The following is a 23,822-nucleotide window of genomic DNA, read 5'->3' as shown; positions in this document are numbered from 1 at the left end:
ATCTGCAGCCCTGAACATTACACCATACTGACTTGACCAACCAATAAACTTCCCCTTAATCACTTAGGTTAGACATTAAACGTTAATTAAGCATGTGCTTTATAAGCCTTTAACTGGATTTTTTTTTCTGCCACTACTATTTAGTCCCAAATGCATGGTAACCTTCCCCCCGAGGACATGCACGAGGACCTGCCCCAACGCCCGAGCCCTTCGGCAGACCCTCCGTAATGATGTGTCAGTCACCCCGGGAGCACGACGACCAACGTGCCCTATTGCCCTTTCACAGTTTTTAACAAGACCCCAGGCTGTTTCGAGCAGACGAGCTCATGGGGCAGGAATCTGCTCACACGCACCGTCTCCAAAAAGCAGCTGTTGGCCACCTCCATCCACGCGGCCCCAACCGCCCGAGCGACTCGCACGCGGACCCGGGTGCGGAATTTATTTGTTGGCCACTTTTCGTTGCATAAATTAAGATCTGTCAAGAAACACACTTGCTTTTTAGAGCAAAGCACAGGGGAAACCACTTCTCACCACTGCAGCGCTCACCCTTCCTTCCCAACTCCGTCATCTATCCCCTGGGTGAATTTGTCCCACTCCCGCAGAGCTGCAAGAGCAACCAGCACTTCTGGCCCCACGGTTAAACTGCTTTTGTCTCCCTTATCAATGCTTATCAGTACTCAAAGGGCGGGTGCCAAGTAGATGGGAACAGCCTTTTCTCAGCGGTGCCCAGTGACAGGACAAGAGGGAACGGGCACAAACGGGACCATAGGAAGTTCCATCTCAACCTGAGGAGGGACTTCTCTCCTGTGCGGGCGGCAGAGCACTGGCACAGCTGCCCAGAGAGGGGGGAGTCTCCCCCTCCGGAGCCATTCCAAACCCGCCTGGAGGTGTCCTGTGCCACTGCTGGAGGTGCCCCTGCTCTGGCGGGGGGTGGGATGGGGGAGCTCCAGGGGGCCCTTCCCACCCCCACCACTCTGGGATCCCTTATTCCTCTTCACATTTCTGCAAAAAGCATTGGGAAGAGATCCCCTTTGCAGGCCCTCGATCCGCACAGCAGCAGAGCCGTCTGTGGCAAACAAACTTTCTGGTTCTTCCTCCTGGAGAAATTGCACAGCATCTCAGAGTGGCGCTTTTTTTTTTTTTTTTTTTTTTTTTTTTACTTCAGAAAGCGCCACGGTTAAACAGCAGAGACACCGACCCCCTCTGCCAAGCACCCCTTTGCACTCAGAAACAAATAAAACCACCACCCCGGCAAAGGCGCCAGAAGGACCGAGCCCTTCCCGAAGCGCCGGGCTGTGCAAGGATGCTCTGCGGGGACAGCTGACTCCGGGACGTGCTCGGAAATATCACCAGTCTACGTCCCACCCGCACAGCAGCGGCCGCCATGGGGACCGGCTCCGGGCAGCAGCAGGGCCGGCTGAGGGCTGAGGGCAGAGGGAGGCAGAGGCAGCGCGCCCGGCAGGGGCTGAAACTGGGGACAGTGCAGGCGGTGGGGGGGTGGCTGAGGGATGCTACTCCTGCCTGGCCACTGAAAACCCAACTGGAAATGCTTCCCCAGGTAAGTCTGAGCTTTGATCAGCAGCAGAAGGGGGATTTTTGTTAATGAGATACTGATGAGGTGAGGAAGCAGCTCAGCTGTCCATGACCAGGGCGCCACGGAGCAGATCCTCCTGTGGTGTAAATCAGCATCACACCGCTGAAATCGTAACAGAAGCGGGCGATTCACTGCAGGGAAAGATCCTTCTCCTACCCACAGAAAACCAGGCTCAGGATACGACCAACGGCACGTAAGACGTTATCAGGTCCCGTGTTTGGACATGATGCTCGAAAAGCAGCCAGCCAGGACGAATGAAGATGCCACTGCGTAAGAACAGTTCAAATTCAATGATGACAAAGCATTAAAATACCCATGGAGGCAAGCGTCAGGGAGTCACGCAAAGAGCTGCCGGCTTTAGGCAAAAGCAGAGGGAAGGACGATCTGAACTTCAAGCGTGCAGCCCGTTCCCAGGGGAGCCTTACAACACAAGAAGTAGGAAATATCGGGGAAAGTTTGGAGTCTGGCAATTAAAGTTCCTTCCAACTTAACCCAAAGAGAGAAGACTCGCGAGCCAGCACAGCCGGGTGGGCACAGGTAGAAAGGCAGCTGAAAAACTTTTCAAAAAAACTTACTGCAGTTAAAAGAAGGGTCAAGGGGAGGGAATACAAGCAGGATCAAGTCTAATTAAAGGAGCAAAAATAAATGACAGCTACAAAAAGGCAGGGGCTATTTTCATACGGAGCAAAGGGTCGCTGGCACGTCTTTGCAGAGCCCCAACACCCAGAAGGCAGGGAGAAAAGAGGTCCTTTGTGAGAGGGATGGGGAAGCATGGGAACGCAGGAGCCCTGGGGTAGCTCAGAGGCATTACTGTACTTAGCACAAAAGAGAGAAACAATAGAGGGCAAAAGGAGACGGGGCTGTTTATTTTTCCGGGTATGGCAGGCAAGGGAGGGCTCACAAACAGGGTTGGGAGAGACACTGGGAAAAGCGGCCGCTGAGGAAGAGAGAGAGCAGATAACAGCCCCAGAGGCACGGGGAGCACCAGGTTAAAAACGGGGGAGTCCTAAATTAGGTATAGTTAGAAATTCTCCAATAACAGCTATTTCCCTAAGGTAAATGGCAAACCGGCAATCTGCTTAAATAATTGCTACAAGATATGTTCCGAACAGAGGAACAAGGGTGTTTGAGAAATGCCAAGGATTATTAGAAGGAATTACCTAGAAAAGCCCTTACAAGAACGTGCTCTCTTTTTGCGTGAGGCAAAATGCAGGGTGGAAACAAAACACTTTAAAATACATCCACAGTTACTGTTTTCTAAGGCTCTGGATGAAGGCTCTCGGCTCTGCTTCTGACCCGGAGCCTGCCCAAAATACCAAGCGACTCCCCGGAGCTCTGCAGTCCCCAGAGCCGGGGCAGCCACGGGGCTCCCGACCGGGAGCTGCATTTTCTGTTACTCCTCCAAATTTCAATGGGACTGTCTTGAGAGTCACCCACCCCAGTTTTCCAAGAGTGCCAAGAGCTCAGAGCTTTCATTCAGAGAGCGGTTGAGCCGCAATTCAGTCCCTCATTGCCCTAACTCGGGCACCCAAACCCAGCATCCATCCCTGGGGCTTTGCCCTGAGCAGCTTCTCTACAACTCGGCCCGACTTCAGTACTTCTACAGCTCCTGTCCCCAAAGAGCCTGGGAGCTTCTCAAGTCATTGTGCAAGTAAACCCAACAGCATCCTCTTGCAGATAAAGCAGAAGAGCAAGAGATGAAGGGTAGACGTAGAGCTCGTTGGAGTGGGGTGAGAGATGCCAGAGCGAGGACCAGGATCCCAGCGCTGCGCTCCCAAGCAGGACAACAGCAAGGCACTTCCCAGGCAAGGTTTCCCATTCCTGCCCCGCGCAGCGGAGGAGAAATCCAAGGCAAAGGTAGTCTTTCGCTCACCAAGCCATTCTTCCCCCAGAGGCATCCCTCCCTGCCAAGACCAAACGCAGCTTTCCCCATGAAGCCACATAAAGACTGGTCATCCTGCTGCAAATCCAGATCTTTACATCGCTTGGAGTCACAGCTTAGTAATTGCGTTTCGAGTCCTGTGGGCTGTTCCTGCAGCTTCACCTCACGCTGGCGAAACGGAGACAAGAATCAGCCCGTCACTTCAGTTCAAGTCTGGTAGCAATTAATTTCATCGAGTTTGACATTTGAAATAAATGAAGTAAGGAACATGCTTCCACCATCTGGAAAAGTGCACGCTGACACTTCCAATCATTTGTGCATCCACTCGTGAATGTGTATAAGTAACGGTTGGTATTTTTACATATAGAGAGAGAGGGTAAATGACACATCAAGGCATCAATCCACGCAGAAGAGTGCAGCGGCCCAGCACCACTCATCATACAGATGAGCAAAAGGCACGTTGAGCAGTGGAAGCAGCCAAATCAGGTAAGAAAATATTTGGGAAACTGGAGACAAGGCAAATGCCAAGAGTTATCAGTATATTTTGAGAAGACTGATTTATACACGGAGCGTGCTTGATATACTCTCCATCACTCAAATAAGCAATATATGAAGTACTTCGTACTATGGTATACACAATAGCTTAAAAGCAATCTGCGGACGTTTCAGATGCCCTCATTTATTACTCAAAGGGAAGAGAGACTTTTCATAGCTACAGGAAAACAAATTTTGTCCTTACAAAAGCGCAGAGGGGTCACCTACAGCATGTTCCTCTTCCCTTCATTAACATGCTGAGATGTCTTTTCCAGAGCAAGGAGGAGGGAGGAGACATTCACTTTGACATTAAGACAGACATCCTAGAAAACGCAGCATCGGCTGCCTACGAGACTCAAACCCACGGGAGGTTGGAAAGCACTCTGCCCTTCTCCAGTGCCATCCCGGCTCCTCCTGTCCTTCTGCCCGTTCCAGATGCACGCAGAGAAGTTCCAGTTGCAAGTCCACAGCTACATGTGCGCGTACTGGATTAAAATAAATTCACATTAAAACCGAGATATTACGGGTCAAATTCACCACTGTGCCAATTCAAAGGAGCCATAACCCCAGGTTACGTGTTGCTGAGGCTGGTGGCATGAAACCGGAGCGGGACGCTAACCAGGACCAACCGGCCTCCGTGAAAAGCACCACCGAGGCTGGAGCCGCAGTGCGCACATCACGTATTCCTTCTTCCAGCCCTGCACTCTTGCCCTTGGGCTCAACACTGTTTCTGCAAACATCTAAAACAATCCTACCGCAGCCCTCAGCGCAACGGAAAGTGGTTTCTCTTTTTCACACCCAAACTTTGGTGGAGCATTAGTTCCTCCAGAGGCAACCGCCTCCCCTCCAAGAGGGACCGACATCTTGCCTTGCAAAGCAGCTCCTGCCCTGCTTCCATCCCTTCCTCCGCTCACTCTGGGCAGCTTTATACATGGCATTTTGGAGCGCAGCACGGCAGAGGTGCTGCCAGCGCCGCGGGACGCTCGCAGCCCGCTGAGCCTCCCCCCTGCCAAGCACTCCGCTTCCTTCCACACCGCCCATCCACCACTCGGCACACTTCCAGAGGCGCAGATGGGGACCGTGCCTCGTCTAGAGCAGGTTCCTTCTCCTCCCGAGTCCTCTGATGATTATTTCTTAGTAGACTTTACTTCCTAGAAGAATTTTCCACATGCCTTATTTAATCCTGCGTTGACTGACATTACCCAGACACGACATACCTGCCGGCGTTAACACCCCCTCCGCTATCGCTCGCTGCTCACTAAAACGGAAAGAAAAGTGCCGAAACAGACCCGTTTCCTCAAAAACATTTCTTGGGGCATATCGACAGCTTTCAGTCCTCAGCATAAGAGAACCCATTTCAGTTTCACAGAAGCTCCCCCCCCCCCCCCCCCATCAGCCTTTCCATTGATTAACGTTTCCTATAAGATGCTCTGGGGCTGGGCGTTTTGCCACCATCGGAAAAGTTATCAACTCGAGCCAACAAGTCGCAGCAGGGGCAGGTACGTGGGGACCCAAATCCCACCCGGGTTCCTCAGAGGCTATGTGAGCTAAAACAAAGATGTGGCAAGATTTCACTCCCCCCCCCCAAAGCAGATGTTTCAGCTTCATCCATAAAAAGCCGAGTCCCAGGCCACCAATCGGCCAGCTCTGCTCCGGCAGCAGAGACTCCGCTATTTCCAGGCTCGCAGAGATCGTGCTCGTTTTAGCAGCGCGGCTGTTCGTTATTTGGGATGAGTGTCCCCAGGGCAAGGAGGGCCCCGGCTTGTCTGGCCAAGGCTTTGGAGAAGGGAGCTGCAGGGAGCGAAGCGTGCTGGGTTACTCAGTTACTCTGAATGTGCAGAACATCTTTAACTGATGTTCTGACCGCGAAAGTTTCAGAGCATCTCTAAGTTTATTGGTGCGAATTTTTAAGTACCTTCAAATGAGGAACCCAAAATTCTTTACAGACGTTTCCACACCCAAAACAAGCTCCAGTTTTGGTTCTGGTTCCTATTTCATAGGAAAATCTTAGTCAGCTTGGTGTTATCCAAGCCTATTTCCCATTGCCACGAGAAGTCACATGGCATTTTCCTAGGCTGAATCCCAACCAGTACTGTAAACGCTCCACAAACTGCCAAAACCATGCAGGCCCGTGGGCAACGAAGGCAGCGAGTCAAAAGCAGTGGTAGAGAAGAGCTGAAGGGCGGTTTTGCACTTTAGGCCTGGTAACGCTATACCACTTCTCCGCCTGCATTCCCAAGGCGGACAGGAGTTGGGTCCCAGCCCCGCATCCACCCCCAGCTCCACGTGGACGCAGTCCAGCAACAGTGCAGCGCTGCAAGAGCCGGACTCGCCACCAAGAAGCAAAAAAAAAAATAAAAATAATCCTGTTTCTGCCCAGCCACGGGGCCCTGGGCCAAGACAAAACTCCGTGAGCGCTGAAGGGTCGGACCAAAAATCCTGGTCCGTGTGCGGGGATGACTCTCCCCGCCCACCCCGGGCGCACAGGAACGCCCTGAGCAGGGACCCCCCGGCTGCGCGCGGAGGCTGGGTACCACGCGCCGCATCCAGCATCCTTTGGGCACCGCGCTCTGCCATCGGCTGCGCAGCTCCTCAGCTCCGCTCCCCCCCCGCCGCAGCCCGGGGCTGATCCTGCTCCGCGCACGGGGAGCGCCTCACCCTCGGAGCCCGCTGCGGGAAGGGGGCTGCGGCTGGAGAAAGAAAAAGATGGTGGGACACTGCAGAGGAGTTAAGCCTCCGTGCCGGCTCTGGCGCCTGCTGCCTTCGCTGTACAGAGTCTGGTAGGACAACAGCCTCCAGCACAGAAAGGCTTCACCGCTTCCTCATATAGCTCTTTAATTACAGAGCACTGGGAAAATTGGTGTTTCCAGAACAGATATGGCCCTCGTTGTTTTTCTGTTTTACATCCTGCAGGGAATCGGGACTGAAAGCTTGAGAAAAAAAAAAAAAAGAAAAAAAAAAAAGAAAAAAAGCCAGAGCCAGTTATAAGCGCTGGGGTCTGTTTGCTCCTCCTCCCAGTCCCAGCTCCTGAGGTCAGCAGGGAAAGCATCCAACAGTTGCAGAAAGACAGATTGTTTTAATTTAAACATTTGAGAGAGGCAGAGTGAGGGACTTTCTCCCAAAGTGTACAAGACGTGATAGTATGCCTCTCCCGATCCCTGCAAACCCTTGCGAGAGAACATTCCTAGCAGTTTTCCTACAGGGGCACTCGCCAGCATGTACCGAAGGCGGTGACCAGGACGAAAGCCGCTTCCTCCTCCCACCCTCATGTCGCTTTGGAGAACAGAAAGGATGAGGGGATTTGCCCTCCCTGTTACAAAAAGCAGAATACCCAACGGGATCAAGAGAAAAACAACATCGGCCTCATCAAGAAAAGCATCTGCAGCCGCAGGGCTCCAGGCGAGCAGTCCTTATCCTTCAAGGAATCGACAGCTTTCCAAGATGAGACACTGAGCAGCCCTCGGTTGGGGAACACAGGCTGTACTCGGGGGATGGACAGACTCGTATCTTCTCGGGGAACCCCCCCAGGGGCACGTCCAAGCCTGCGGCGCGCTTCTCCTGCCTGGTGGCTCCCCCGGAGCCTCCCACCAGCAAGCGCAGAGCAGCTCTGCTGGTCCCGCACACGTCCCCCTGCCAGCAGCCGTGTCCCACCTACGGCGGTCAAACCCACCCATCCATCTTATCTATCTGCTGAAGTCTTCAGCTTCCGTGCAATACCAACACAAGGGTTCCAGACCCAGAGCTTCGCCGCACAAACCGGGCACGGTCCTTCCACGCACGTGAGCTACGAGCCATCGACTCCTGCCTTGCGACACCCCCGCGGCAGCATCACGCTACTGCGCCACTAGCGAAAGAGTCCAGGTTCCCCGTCACGCGATACCAAACGGGATGTGTGAGGTTTTGGCCCCCTTGGATTAAAGCTATGCCGGTAAATTCATCTGAAAGTTCTTTATGGAAATGATCTTGCACTAGGTGGGCAAGAAAAGTGGTTGGCTTAGTTTTCTACTGAAGGTGTATTTTGATGGGGGAGGTTAAATCAAGATTCTGAAGCTTAGAGTTATTTTTCGGAGGACTGTCCATTTTCCACTGGAGGAATGATTTCAGAAGGGAAAAATCCAATGGCTAGAAATCAAAAATGTAAATATTTCTGTGTACTGTCTCTCAGGATTCATATTCTGCCAAAATACCAAAGCAGCACTAGACAATATGCAGGGGTGTCTGCCACAGCACACCGTCTCGAATCCACTGGGGATATTTCCTTTCCAGGTCAGAGAAAAGAAGTTAGTTAGCCAAAATGCTGATAACCCCAACGGAGGGGGTTTCAGCCATGTGAAAAAGGAAACCCATAAGTACGGGAGCCCACGACTGAAAGAAACTCTACCCCATTAAAAAAGAGCATTAACAACTTCTGAACCGGCTTCTGTTTTCTGGCCCCCTGGCCACCACTGCTGTTTTATTGAAATTGCCCCAGCAGTGTCAATTAAAGGGAAATTCTGGCCACCTCCCCATCCTATCCCACCCACTTGGCACTGACCCATCGGTGGCTCACCGCTCCCCCTCCACACGTGCAACCCACGAGCCACATTCCCATTTCCAGCGCTCCGCCAGTGCGGTTAACCAGCTGCCTGGGGCTCCTCGAAGGAAGCTTTTGAGCAGGAAATTAAGAAAGCTTAATGTACAACTGGGCATTTACTGGGGCCGGGGCAGGGGACGGGCCCCGTGCCCGCCTCCAGGCGCGCTGCAGACTTCCACCTCCCTCCCGCCTCTCCGCATCCACCCAGGATGGCGTGGGAACGAGCCGGGACCCTGCTGGCACCCGGAGCTCAAGGCGCACACATTTTTCTCTCCAGAGATAATACTGGGCCATGACAGCACCTCCACAAGAGCACCAACCCTTCCTCTCATGTCGGAGGGAAGCAGCCCGGCTGAGCACCGGCAGTCTCCGCGCTGCTTTGGAGGATGCCCGTTCTGGGTACCGCCGGGTATACAAAGCAGCGGAGAACAGGAGCTGACTAACCCTACGAGCTCCGGCCGTTTGTTTTGCAAAACAGCAGCAGCAAAGGGCCCACCGCTTCCCGAATATTACCCCGATTTTCTGTACACAGCCAACATCAGCAGCCGCCGCTGGGGCCCCCGGCAACCACAATCGCCAAATCCCAGCTCCAGCTCCTCGCTAACTGTTAGGTGCTTGAACATTTCAGCAGATCTCAGCCCAGATTTACTCTTGTAACTCCCCGAAAGTACAGCGAAACAGAGCCGTTTGGCACCAGCGGAGACACCTGGCTTGGAAGCTCCTTTTTTTTTTTTTTTCCCCATTTCTTCTGAGCGCAGAATGACACTTGTATTCACAGTGACTCATCTCCTTGACCTTTCTATTCACTTTTAATGGTGCAAGCTGGAAATAAGGGCATACAAACAATGCATTCATTATTCAGCTGGTGAACTGCAGCCCTCAGACCAAATCTCTACCCCGCAGCAGACAAGAGCACACAGAGTAGATATCTCATTCCGGCACATCTCGGATGAGCCCCCGTCAAAGACCACACAAACCCACTGCGTAATTCCTAGTGGAGGGGTACAGCTGAATGAGCTTCTACCCTACTGTCAAAAAAAAAAAAAAAAACCAAAAAAAAAACCCACTGTGTAAAATGCTGCAGGAGTACAAGAGATCCTGGGAAACTGGCAGTGTCATCTCCAGGAATTCAGCTGCAATGAATTCTTACTTAAGTATTGTCTTGGAAACAAAAAAAAAAAAAAAAAAAAAAAAGGGGGGTGGAAGGAGGAGCAGCAGAGGGAAAGAGAGCAGCGAGGCTCTCCGTGAGGATACACCAGCTCAGCCAAAGCACGGCTCTTTCCTGTACACCCACACTCAAAAAATAGAAACTCCAGCTGACACGCAAATGAAATTCTAAATCCGGCCACTAAAACTGCCCGACAGTCCCTTCAAGCAGGGACTCCGGCGGACCCCGTGGTGACCCCGCTTCTCTAGGAGCTTCCCCCCATCGACTTCTTATGGCGTTTCCAGCAGAGCTGCAAACTCCCCGTCCCACTGCAAGTTGCAGCAGCGAAGTGCAGAAAGGCAAGCAAAGAAAAGGGCTTTAAACAGTTTGTTTAAAAGCTGAGCCAGGAAAAAGAAGAAAAAAAAAAAAAAAAAAGACAACCAAAACCCAACCTTATTACTTTATTTACTCTGAAAGAATTAGCATCTCGCTGGCTGCAGATGCACAGCTTGATCCCGGCAGGGATGGCATGCAGGGTCATCCCAAGCTACCAGTAAGATTTAGCTGGATTTAGGGCAGATCACTCGGGTCTCCAGCAAGCTGCAGCCTCCCAAGGAGACCAAGAGGTCCTCCCAAGCACACACCCCCACCCCTCATTGGGAAAGTGGGGTGCCTGGCTCCTTTGGGTGACATCCAGACACTGCTCAGATCAATGGAAAAGTTGTTCCCCGAGCACAGCAAGACTGAGGTTTGGCCTTCCAATCTTTCTCCAGCGAGCCCAGAGCAGCAGGGCTGAGCACCAGGAGGAATACAGCACCAGGCACGGGAGACTTCTCAAGAAATCCAACCAAACCCGTGGGGGGGGGGGATGCACTTAGCCTACAGCCTGGACAAGGGCAGAGCACTCAGCAACAAACTACACTGGAATTCTTTTCTTACATCAGCGAAACAGCTGAATGTCACCACCCCAAAGCGGGGCTGACCTCGGCTTGCCGCCCTGTTCCTGCCCACAGCACGGGCTCAGGGATACCCAGCTTTGGGGCCCAGCACCCCGCTCCCACCTCCATCCCCCGCCTTCCAAAGGGGGTTCTTCCCAGCAAACTGAAGCACGTGTGTGGCTGCCTGAGAGCCTTTACCCGCTTTGGATTTCGTTTATACATCTAATGCTTCAAAGCGTTCTAAGAGTAGTCAATATAAAAGACGGCATTGCACCCCGTTCACACAACCTGCAAGAAATCTGGCCAAATCTAAAGGCAAATTCCAAATAACCTTCTGGACTTGCAGTGCGAGGTACCAGTGCTGCCAGAGAGGGAAACACCACCCCAGAGAGGAAAAGCAGTTTTAAAGTAGAAAACTCCTGGACCACAACCACTAACGTAACCCAAGGCACAGGGATGAAGAGAGACTCTTAGAACACTTCAGTGCTCAAAACCACACCTTGTTGGTACATCAGCATTACATTTGTCTCAAAGCCACTCCTCAATGCCCGGTTCCATACAGGGAGACAGGATCAGGCCCCAAAGCATGGGAAACAGAGACTTGCCCAAGGGCTGCAAGAAAGTCTGCAGCGGAGGTCAGGAATGAGCACTGGTGTAGCTCATTCCACTCATTCAATCCCAAAACTATCCTTTTTCCTCTCCAGCTTATTACACAATCTTGAAGGAAAACTCCAGCACATTAAATACATTAATACCCTTTCCTAGTTTCAAAAAATGACATCTCTCAACACTGTGAAAGCTTCCAGATGATGCTAAGAATCCTATTGGCTTCTGGAGAGAAAAAGAGCTCAGACTCAGAGCAACCAACCTCAAAAATGCCTTTTGTGTAGCTCCTTCATGTATTTATTTTAGAACTAAAGATTTTCCAGACACATCCACAGAGAAACCACAGCATCATTTGGACGGTTTACTCAGTGCTAAGCTTCATTTCAAGAGCCTTGAAACTTGCCAACGGTAACCTGATGGCTAATTATACCATGTTGCCAACCTCAGTTTTTTCCATATAACATTAGATTGTAACAACATTTTTCCATTCTTTCATGTCTCAACTTCCCCCCCCCCCCCCCGGTTTAGCTCAGTCTTCCCATACTGGCGTTTTCTTTATTTGTTTCACACAAAGGTTTATTTTATTTTCTTTTTAGGAAAAGCTGCCAGCTTGCAAACTCAGTACCTATCACACGAGCTCCGATCTACCTAGTACAAATAAAAGCTTTGCTATAGAGCAGGGCCAGGCTGCAACTGGAGAAGACGGTCCCAGGAACCTCTCTCGAGCCAGGCAGGAGGGCAAAGGGGAGGGAATGCACTGCCTAGATTTACAGCAGCTGAAAGTATAAGTAGGTGATATGCAACGCCAGGAGGCTGGAAAAAAAAAAAAATAAATCTTAAGGGTCTGAAGATTGCATTCTGCTCGCCTGGGTCAAAGATTTGCAGCCACAGCCAAACAACAAAGCCGCTAGCTCGGGACACCGCTACGCCTCGCCGATGCTCAGCCAAAGGGGAACAGCCAAACGCCAGCAACGAAGCTGTTCCCTCCTGCAGATGTGCTTTCTGGAGAAGGCGGAGAGCCTCACAAGACGGCGTCCACCTGGAACCGCTTCCCTTCCAAAAAAGTCTCCTAAAACCTCCCCAGAAAGCCACCACCCCATTAGCAGGGAAGAAAAGCCTACCAACGGCTTCAGACTGCTACTCCCAATAGCTCTGGACAATAGCTGCACTCCGAAGGGGACGTAACCAGAGAGAAATCCAAATCAAAATAACGAGAGCCAAAAAAGGCACCGAGCAGTCCAGAGGAACATCGCTGAGCACAGAGAAGGCTCCGCAGCTCAGCAGAAGCAGAGCTTGGAAGGAAGCACGGGAGGAACAGTGCCTTTGGCTGCGTCAGCCCTCCCCTGGGGGTCCCCACCACGTCAGCACACCCAAGGGGGAACCCCCTTCGTGGGGACAGTGTCTCCCAGTGCGATGCCAGTACCAGGTCCTACTGCTTATATAAGACCTGCCGTACGCCCGAGATAGATGGATTGCGCTCCGTACTAAAAAGAAGCTAAAAGCCAAGAACCCGTGCAGATAGTGCAGGGAAACCAGCGCAGGTTATCAAACTGCACTCCAGAAGAGGCGTAACTCGTGTGTGCACGCGCCTTTGTGGTGACACCGACTTTTACTGTGGGACAAATCCTGCAGATCTTAAATTTGACCCAATTCCAGCAGACGACTGTTTAGGGCCTCAGCGTTCCCAATATACCCTCGACAGCAGCAGCAGCGGAGAGCTGCCGCAGAGTCAGGGCTTTCCTAAACGCGTGATGAGTAGAAGTCTACACTGGATAAAAGCACAGAATGGAGAGTGGAAGAAGTCTTCCTCCACGTGAATGAAGCCTGAGGTGTGTTTTGTGGTTCGTTTCTGGTTTATTTCCCAGACAATGCTTCTCATTTTAAAGCGGCAGTTCCCATTTACTAAAATCTAGGCACCGAAAAGTTACAATCGTGTTTTCAGCAGAACCCAAGTAATGTTTTAAACCTTTCTCTGCAAAATAATTCATTTTATAGAACGATAGCTGCTTCCTGAGGATAAGACGCCTGCTAAACAAACCAGGCGAGAGCGTACGTGGGCGAGTGTGTACATACACGATGAAGTGCCAAATTTATACTTGTAACGCAGCAGGGACTTCCCCCATCGTAGGGGCTGCTACACTTCAAAGTCAATTCACGCGACAGCAGAGCACGAGCTCCAAATGCAACAACTGCCCTTCCCCAATCACTCCAGACCTGGGCACCTCCCCCCCGAACCGCGGCGTACGCGGACCAGTCCTTACACAATAATGCCAGTGCTAGCCAGGGGCCAAGAGAGAGGCTCTCAATGCAACCTTCTGGAAGTCCTTTAAGGCCAAAGAGCCCCACCTGGGACATGCCCACCACTTGCCTGAACAAGGTCCCAGACCCAGCTCTGCCCCGGCAATGTTTGCTGCCGTCCAGCAGCCCCGGGCAGGTTCTCAGCTCCACGCTCTTCCCAGGTCCCACCGTTCCCCAGACGCAGCCACGGGCAACTGCGCAAACACACCTAAATAGCAAAGCCACGAATCGCCACGGCGATACCTCATTTGAGCACTCTTCTACCCTGCACACACCATCTGACCCGTCGCCCCCCTTCCCCTCATTGTGCCTCGTAGCTTTGCTGGGCCACAGAGCCCCTAACCCTCCAGCTGCTTGTGTGGGACCCTTCAGCGATGCTGCCTGTAGTTTTTGCGAGTGCGCGGCTTCCACACTGACGCAGTGCCTGGCCACCCGTCGTCTCCCCCGGCTTCGGGCAGGGCAGCACCGCAAGGCAGCTCCAGCATCCCGATGGCTCGGGGAGAGGGAGAGCGCCGGGAGCAGGTCAAAGAGCATCGGGGCATACGACAAAAAGTAACTGTTAAAAAAATTGACACTTTGCTTTACCTCTACAGCAGGGAAAAAAAAAAAAACAACCCTCCGAGCAAAGAAGTTTCCTGGAAAGTACTCCCACAGATTTATTTCTGAAGTCCAGACAAAACTCAGATTGCCTAATACGCATCTATAAACGGTACTTCCCACAAATGCCTCTGCGTTAGTGGCGTATGCCACAGCAGTGCCTTCTGCTTCTCAGCGCCTGTTGCCATACTTTGTCTCTTTTGAGGAGTATATCTGTAATTCAAAGCAGTTGTGAGAACACACACACACAGCCTATGCCCTGAAACCAGGCTGCGGGGCAGACGGGGAAACTGAGTCACCAAAGGAGAGACGGACAGACAGCATCAGGACCAGAGCTCATCTTCAGTGTTAAAAGCAAAGCAACCGGGCACATGCTACCAAGGGTGACAGGGCGTCTACGTGACATTAAGGGTCCGGGCCTCTGGGACAGCGGCAGAGATTTTCACGTTGGAGCTCTAAGAAAAAGAAAAGCTTCTTCAGAATTAGAACTGTTACGCTGAACATGACATAGAGCGCAGCTGCTGGTACCGTACAGGGAAACACCCTCAGATTAACTTCCCTTGGGAACCAGTAGGGCATTCCCAGTCGAACAAAGCTCACACCTCCACACCCGCAGCACCCTCCCGCAGCAGAGGTGGGAGATGGGAGCAGGGGCCACAGTCCCAAAGGATTCCGGTAGATATTAGCACATCCCCTGCGGCGCTACGGTCTGACCGCAAGTTACCATGAGACAGAAACCCACTCGTTAGATTTGCTCCGCATTTCAGGAATGAACCTGAAAAGTGCATCTCCAACAACAAAACGCAAGGGGCAGGGACAGTACCCATTTAAAAATAAAGCTGCACATCCCCTTTACAGTCCCCCCCGGATCTGTTCCAGGGCAGACTTTATGTCTGCAAGCAGAGTAACACCAACCAGTTGTGTCTATTGGATTACGCTTGCTCTTAAAAAGAGGTTTCATACGTGAGGATCCAACGTGAGACCCGCGGGAGCAACGCCAGCAGGCGAGCCCATGCTGTTGGCCCTCTTTGTACACCAAAAATCAGCAACTCTTCCGCGGGTTTTGCCTTAGAGCTGCCCCTAAAGACCAGAGATGAAAAGGGATTTCTCCAATCCCTGACAAATTATTGCCCAGACAGACAACACTGCAACGCTTCGGACCGAAGAACCAAAGTTCCCGTTGTCGGCTTTGGTGGGAGCCGGCAGAACCGGCCCCTCACCCCGGAGTCTGAAACCAGTTCCCGCATCCAGCACAGCGCAGGAGCAGCCTCCAAAAACCACCTCAAAGGGATCGGTCAGCAAAGAGTTTTCATCTTGACCCCAGCTTACACGGAAAAATAAGACACTACCTCGGCCGAGCGCCTCTACTGCATCCCCTGGACAGGGCACGGCCGGCAGCTGGGGGCTTTTCACTTAGAGTCCTGTTCCAATCTGGCAATACACTGACAGCATAATCCAGATTTTTACACTGGAAATCAGATCTGCCATCAATTCCAGACGTATAAAGTCATATTTCTTCTTGTAAAACAATATCAACACTTTTGATTGGCAAAATATTAAACAAAACACTTCTAACTGACTGGATAAAGTTTTTTTTTTTTTTTTAGGTCATTCTGGATGACTGAGGAAGAGCCAAGGAGAGAAGCAACAGATGGTAATAGGATACTTCATAATTTCCAGCATTTTTATTTCTTTTAAAGGGCATGCCATGTATTCTTATTACACTTTTCTTTGCCACTAAAGGAAACTGCTGCTTCCAAAAATTTTCACCCAGAAACCTGATTCAATTTTATAGGGATTTGTAAAAGCAGAAACAGATTCCAACTTTGTCTGTGGGTTAGATTTTTGTGTGACATCATCTGTTAAAATATGGGAAAATGTGAGCTGGAAGGGCAGTGTTCAGAGGCAGCTCAGTTCACATCGCCTTTGACATTGTGGTTTCTCTATTCTTCTGGAAACCCTCTCTGCCGGGTTCCTTCCCCCTTTCTTTGGGGCCACCTGATGGATCTGCTGCTGAAGGAGACGACAGAGAAGATTCGCCCCTCTCCGTACAGAGAAGCCAATTAAAATGAAACTGAAAGAGAAACAATCTGAGCTGAAATAAAACCAAGAACTTGGAAAGATTAAAAAAAAAGAGAACTATAAAGAGCATTAGTCAAAGCCATCAGCGGTCCCAATCTGACTCCTCCCTCATTCGAATTATTTGATGTCCTATTAGGAGGCTCATTAGGAAAACTCAAAGCCTTTCACTGTGAGAGTCATTACTTGGAGCTGCACGTTGGCCCTGCAAAAGCTCTCCAGCCGCCCACCGCAGCATTAGCTGCTGCCAGCCCTCTGCTTCCTCCAGCTGCAGCCCACAGCTGGACCCAAAACTTTCAGAAAAGTTACCGGCTAACTTCAGAAGGAGCTAGGTCTTACACTGAAACCGTCTGAAGGATAGACGCCGACAAGCACAATGCCTAAGGATGCTCTGGAACCATTAAATCATTAGCATGGACAAAAGAAAAAGGAAAACTTTGTCATCTTTCCTTTGAAATAGTTGGGACTGGTGATAATTCTGGTTTTGACTAATACAAAGTAACGGAGAGGCCTGACAAGCTGGCTGCACAAAAGGGCAACTCAAGATGAGCTGGTGTCACTCCAGCATTCTTCAGCCAGAACTGCTCTAACAGTGCGGTACTTCTGCAGTGCAGCACAAACTCCCGTGGCAGCTCCCACTGCCATCAGTTTTTCCCGCAGTGATGTTCTAGAGGCATTTTATTCATTGACTAGCAACTTATTTTCCATCTCGCTCAGACTTTGCAAGCAAACCATTAATGAAAGCATTCCTCATACGCCTACCTTTTTTTTTTTTTTTTTTTCCCCTCCCTTTAAGGTCATTTTAAGAACCTAGAAATTACAATAATTTGCAATCATGCTGCTGGATACAGAATCCCACACGCGCTTGTCCTGTTAACACGCAAACAACCCTGCAGACACCGCTGCCTGGGCTTCCCAGCGAAAAATACCCAGAGCGCACAAAAAAACCCAAGCACGAGAGCCGAATCCCAGACAGCTCAGCTCTTCGGGGGCACTTCTCGGTTTCTCAAGTTACCCTCCATCCACTTTAACTTTTCCGATTTCGAAATTCAGCTTTGCCAACAAACCGCTTCTTACCCTGTCCCTTGAAATACAACATAAAAAGATCTCAGAGCACCGATGCCTCCGAGCGCCCATTACGAACTCCGAAAACACTCTGAAAACACACAGCAAACTTTACCAGCGGCCCCACAAGTCTCCATGTGCCCCACTTGGGCATTTGGGAGCCCACCCGGGGAAGGCAGACATTTGGCTAGCAGAGCTCTTGGAAGGCGCTCAAACCCAAAGCATCCCACTTAGGGAAATAAAGCCCTTAGTCTCGCTCCTGCACGACAGTAAAAATGACATTCCAGGGGTTTTCCTGGCTGCACATCTGGTACTTCATAGGGCTTCCTCTTGCCACACTCAACAGCCACAATTTTGGGGAGAAACCCTGCAAATTGGGGCTGGCGTGGCAGAGAAGGGCAGGGTGCGCCTTGGGTTCCCTGAGCAGAAGCGGCTGCAAAAAAGCTTTTGTGTGCCGAGATCTGCCGCTTTGATGTGCGGAGGGGAGAGCAGATTAGTTCGGGACACAAAAAAAAAAAAAAAAAAAAAAAAAGTTTCTTCTCCTGGAGGAGGAGGAACCACGCAAGGCGAGAGGTTCACAGTCGACTAAATATATATTCACATATGTATACACGCAGATATATAAAGAACTCGGAGCCTCCAGAAACACCGCCTGACTTTTGCTCCAGAGAAAAGAAAAAAAACACACCAACAAAAAACGAGCTCAGCAACAGGCAGCTCTGCTCTAAGAAAGGCGAATAAAGTATTGTTTTAAGGTTTTTTTCCCCCCTTTTACGGGCCCCCTGACAAACGGCATTCAGACTCGGGCAGCTAAAGGAGGTTGGGTTGGGTTTTTTTTGTTTTGTTTTGGGTTTTTTTTTCCGGAATGCATTGAGAGTAAGGAAAAAGAAAAACCCACCAAAACCCAAACTTTTTGCCCCGCACAAAAGCCACTCGCCCTCCCCACCCGCACGGCTCCCCCCGGCCCCGCACGCCGCTGACACCCGCCTCCCTCCCGCCGCCACCGGGGCTCGCTGCCGCGGGGATGGGCGGAGGGAACCGGGGGGGCTCCGGGGCCGCTTACCTGCCCGGCCGAGGGAGAGGGCACCCAGCAGCAGCACCAGGGCAGCGGGTACCGACCGGCTCCGTATCCAACTGCGCCTTTTCCACCGCGTGTGCGTATCCATGGTCCACAAAAAACGGGACACCAGCTCGGGACAACTCGGGGCGGGGGGGGAATAAAAATAATTAAAAAATATATATTTATATATACACACAAGCGAAGAAAAGCCGCTCAGACCCCCCCGCCAGCCCCCCCCGGAGAGCAGCCGCTTTATAAAGCCATGGGGCGGGCGGAGGGCTGTCGGGGGCTCCGCCGCGCTCACTCCCGGCCCCTGTCTGCTCCTGCAGCGAAAAACTTTTCTTTCTCTCTCTCTCTTTCCCCCCACCCCCCTTTCTATTTTTTTTTTTTTTTTTTTTTTTTGGCCTTTCCCTTCTTTTAAACCCAAGGCAAGAGTTTGTCAATCTCGGAGCCCGGCAGCAAATCAGGACCGGGCGGTGCAGCCCCCGGCCCGGCCCCCGGCCCGCCCCGGCCCCGCGGCAAGTTTGAACCCCGCGGGGCTGCGGCCACCGGGCTGTCCCGGTCCCCCCCAAAAAACGGGGGGTTATTCCCCCCCTCCCCCTGTCCCATGGGAATTACCACCAGCCGGAGTTTTTCTCTTCCCTCCCCCCCCCCTCCCCCCCGCCTCTTCCCAGCTCTTTCCGACTCCCGAGGGAGATAGGTCCCGGGGCTTATGGGAGCATGAAAAATGCAAGGATTTAGCCAAAAAAAAAAAAAAAAAAAAGAAAGCGAGGCTGCTGCAAAACGTGCATGCAAAGGGTAAAAGTGCAAGCAGGAAGGAGTGGAAAGGGAAGGTGGCATCCTCTGCCAGGGTAGGTGGGTGCTGAGGTGGCACACACCCCCCACCCCACCCCACCCCCCCCAGCAGGCAAGTCAGGAGGAGAATAAGGGCAGAAAGGGCTGCCAGCCCTCGGGCATGGCTTGTCCAGGGGTCCCAGCACTGCTCTGCGCCTATTGCGCTTCCCCTCACCGCGCTGCTGAGCACCAACAGCCTTGGCACACCAGTGGTGGCTGATGCATCCCCCTGATAAACATCAACTTTAAATGATTTTACTTGTTCTGGCATTGTATAACAACAATATTAGAACAGTACTGTAAAAAAAAAAAAAAAGAAAACAACAAAAACGCTGACATGACTTCCCCACACCAGATCCTTTCCTCCAGTAGCGTCCTCCCTTAGGTCCCAGGAGAGGAGGACAGACCTCGCACTGTAGGATTAGGTGGCATACAATGCTGCTGACCCCTCACCAAAGCCAAGGTCAGGTTATGTGTAGACCAGAGAAGGAAGAACAACCAAATGCAGTCCTCTTCCTTAGCTAAAATGCTTTGAAGTCCTTGCTGGTATCAATACTTGCTTTGTCAGTGCCATTAAAGATCTGAATGTTGCTAGCACACATCCAGGTGACAGTCCCAGCTCCCATGATTTCAGTGGTTGGAGTTGTACTGATTTTCATGGAGCAGCAATTTCACCTATAGACTCATACCCCGAGCAACACCAAAGCATCCCAAGCCCTCCCTGGTCCTTGCACAGCAGCATCTTTAAGGCCTTTGTTGTCCACAGGAAAAATAACCATTGCCATCACCTGAACTGCCACACTCTGCCTAACCGGGACTCCGGTCTCTGTCTATGGGTCCAATCATTCAGCACTGCAAGAACCGGGGCAGTCACCGGCCGTTCCATTTATCACATACAAGGGGGCAATGTAGGAGTTAGGGGTCACTTGTCCTGTCCCTGCTTTGGGCTGTCTGATGGAAGAACTCAGCACAACAGGGCCTTATGTTGAGCTTTTGCTACTCACTCCGCATAAATCTTTGACCTGCAGGAACGGAAGTTTCTTGGCAGGTAATTGATGTCAAACTAGCACATCAAAACCGACAAGCGCAGGAGGCCAAATCCTACCAGGTCTGCAGTGGACGCAGGGGGAAAGAGGTGCTCCCAGTCCACTCACCTTGTAGCCTAATAAAGAGGTTATCTAATGGGTCAGTGGAGAAGAGCTGTAGGAAATCTCTCTACCTCCGAACCTGTTGAGATGCCTTCTCCCTCCTACCAGCCTCCCCGTGAAACTGGAAAGGCCGGAGCATGAGCCACACGCAAGAAGAGATTCTCCGCTGAAAGAGCCTTTCACCAGCGAGAGGTGAAAGGCAGATTGGCTGCAAGCCCCCGAGCCGGAGGCGCGCAGCGTGCATGTGCTGGCTGCAGCCACGCGTAGGGCGGGTACCGTGCCAGTGGCACTCCCGGGCAAATCTCTCAGATGAAAGCCCCTTCCAGTTCTTGCCTTTCATGAGTAACCAGATGACTAGAGGCTGGCTAGACAAATTAAGTGATGCTCCATAGCCAGGAGGAGCCTGGAGGCAAGCTCTTTCGGTACGAGCAACACCTGTGCAACCCTGCAACCACCACCGCAGAGCACCCACTGGATGCAGCCCAGCAATGACGGCGTCCATCACCACTGCACCTCCCTCCTGCTTTAAAATATCCCACTACTCACAGCAACACTCCTTGCCGCAGACTCACAGCTGCCTCTGGTACGGAGCAGAGAAGCTGTGCCACAGCTCATAGGAACACTGCGTGACGGAGATGCTTCCCCTCCATTTGTATGGACAACGAAGCATCTCCGGCATATGGATAGGGAACTAGGACAGCTAAAGGCACCAGCAGACCCTGTGAGTTACCCTCCCTTTCCCAGGAGCCCTTCTTATTATGATAACAATAAGTGATCACAGTATTTCTGTGGATGCCTAATCGCCCTCGAGAGCCGCCCCCAGCCCCACTGACAGAGGTGGTGTCCGATTTCAGCCCCAGTCCCACAAATGCCAGGATCCCGGGTCTTCTCATCCCAGATTGGCATTTCTGATCATACAAACAGCTCATTGTTTTGCAATGAGACCCTGTTTTGTCTTCAGCTGCGAGTGAAAATCCCACTAACACCTGAACACCGTAACCAAAGCGTTGACATTCCCAGCCTCTCCAGAGGCATCCAGCTATAGGACGGGGGATACCTAAAGCAGCAGCAGCACCACCACCACAGACAAGGAAATAAAAGCAGCTCAGAGCAGTACACTCGCTCACACGCCACCCGTTTTCCAAGGGCTCTCAACTCCCAAAGCAAGCCAGACTACCCAAACCCGGACCCACATCAGATGCAAAGCAACTTTGCTTCACACCAGTTGAGAACCTGGCCCAGGGAGCCTTTGCTGAGCAGTACGTCTGAGTTGCCAGTTGCTTTCCAGGTGATTTAGAAGCTTGCACAGACCTGTTTGCCCCTCCTTGACAAGAACAGAGAAATACAGAAATAAGCTTGTAATGGCAAACTGGAAAATTCCAGTATCCGCATGCCAAGATTAGAGAGCCAACATCTGAGTCGGAGCGGGCCAGATCATCTGGTGGTGCAAGCTCCAAGTAGGTTTACACGAGCTGGGTTGGTCGACGCCAGCTCCAAATCCCTCCAGCAGCCAGTCAGGGTAACATCTGAGTAGCCAAAGGAATACGTTGCAGCAGTGGCAGATGGCCAAATATCTTTAAGGAACAGCAGTTTATAGAAGTGTTTTCATGACTAACTGCATCTTGAGCCCAGCTAGCTGTTGTTTAATGGATGGAGGACACATTTGTGAGCTTTCAAAAAAAACTTAAGATACATATGTAAATTTTTTTTTTAATATCATTTATATGCTATGAAGCCAGATATGAGCATTCAGCCAAAAACCCCAAAAGGGGGTTATTCTGTAGTTTGAAATAAAGCATTATCCTAATCAGAAAGAATAGCCCTAGGTGTTACTGATAACCATTACACTCTATGACTGGCTGATAAGAACAGACCGAAAATGAGACTTAGAATTGCCTCAGCTGTTGCATAAATAATCAGGAAAGACAACTGCTCTCAGGAATGATTTCAAATACTATTTATGAAGAGCACACATATCTAAAAAGACAACGTTCCTCTGCAATCTTATAGCCTGCCTTTATTCTTTGCAAAGCTATTAGCACAGTTGCATCCCTACCCCTAACTCAGATTTTATGATTTGTCTTATGCTGAAGTCACAATCCTGACTTATGACCTCACACTTGTTGCCATGGAAGTGATTGGTCTCAAATTCAGCTTAAGAAAAAAAAATAAAAAACAAAAAACCAGGAATTTAGTGCTGCTGAGACATTTTGGATTGAGACTATCCATTTATCCAGAGGAAGCACCACATCTGGTATCCCAAAGCGGGACAGTGTCTCCAGGCTCAGTGCCTGCACGGTCTTTAATCTGAGCAGAGTGTTTACTCTCCAGGAGTACTCTCCAGGATTGTCCGTGTCCATTCCCACCCTGGTGAAGAGCTGCAGTGTGGCAACAACTTCCCCAATGCCCGAAAACCTTACCAAAAAGCTGTTTTGAACCAAGGCCATCTCCAGTCTGCCTTTATAGAGCACGGTGATGGGTCACACAGCAATGCTGATATTGCAATACTGCAAACTTTCAGGTGATACCAAATATGTAGAGCAGATACAGTTATGTTCTAGTTAGAGCCCAGGCCGGCTGGTGACGTGATGAATAGGTTCAACAGGTACCTCCCAAATGTGAAAAACATGCAACTCTAGAAAGAGTTAATTTTTTTCCTCCCAGAAAGACAAATCACAAAGCACAGAAATAAAAATAACACCTCTCCTGTGGTTAAGCACCTGTTTTGGCTTCCCAGGCCAGTTTCTTTGCAAAACAGCTACAGAGCTGTGAGGCCAAGAGCCGGACGGCCAATTCTCCCGGATCCCAGCTGCTCTGGTGGAAATTCAAATCTGATTTTTGCCATGAGGTGGCACCAGGACAAGCCCCATCAGTGGAAAGAGCAGCCAACACAAGGTGGGGCTTGTTTTTTTTGTGTTTAAATGTTTCATAGTCAAAGAGGTTTGTTTAATAGAGGAAATAGTATTATAAAGAGAACAGACTTTCCACTCCTCCTCTTTTTCCAGTGTTGTTGCCCTCTCTTCAGTTTCATGTTAATGACTCCAAGCCCTGTATGTGCTTAAACCATAGTGTTCTATTAAATGCAGAAGGACAAACTGCACCGTGATGCCTATTGAGAAGGATGAACTCAGTTCACCTTCTTCCCCTTTCATCTGGTTCCTCTCCATGCCCGGTGCCAGCCTGGAAGACTGGTAGGAGCTGCCATTCCCCCTTCACATCCCTGTGTTTTATTTCCTCATGCCCTATGATCTGCGGTCAATGGCCCAGGCTAAACCCTATATAATCTGTCTAGACTTCGGGGCATAATCCTTGGTGCTACAGAAAGTGTTATGTTAAACCACGAGGCTGCACGTTAACAAGGACCTGTGATTTACTCTATGATCTTCTCAAGGGTCAAAAAATGAAGACGTTCCTAAGTGACTTGGACTAAACTCTCACTGACCCCAGTGAAGGCTTTGTTGAATACA

At 50.9% G+C, this 23,822-nt stretch overlaps 1 protein-coding gene across 1 annotated transcript in view; it reads right to left on the bottom strand.

Annotated features, from left to right (window-relative positions):
- Positions 1-18,479, bottom strand: part of COL5A1 (collagen type V alpha 1 chain) — a gene marked incomplete at its 5' end in the record, with an annotated part of 164,155 nt that extends 145,676 nt beyond the window's left edge. Inside the window, one exon of the mRNA XM_082492532.1 lies at positions 18,377-18,479. Coding sequence (XP_082348658.1) covers positions 18,377-18,479 — 103 coding nt within the window. The remainder of the gene's footprint in view (positions 1-18,376) is intronic.
- Between the last annotated feature and the right edge of the window lie 5,343 nt (positions 18,480-23,822).

Source organism: Vanellus vanellus (genome assembly GCF_965231255.1).
Source record: "Vanellus vanellus genome assembly, chromosome: 18".
Classification (NCBI taxonomy): Eukaryota; Metazoa; Chordata; class Aves; order Charadriiformes; family Charadriidae; genus Vanellus; species Vanellus vanellus.
The sequence above is the reverse complement of the archived record's forward strand: the minus strand, read 5'-3'. Positions and strand labels throughout refer to the sequence as shown.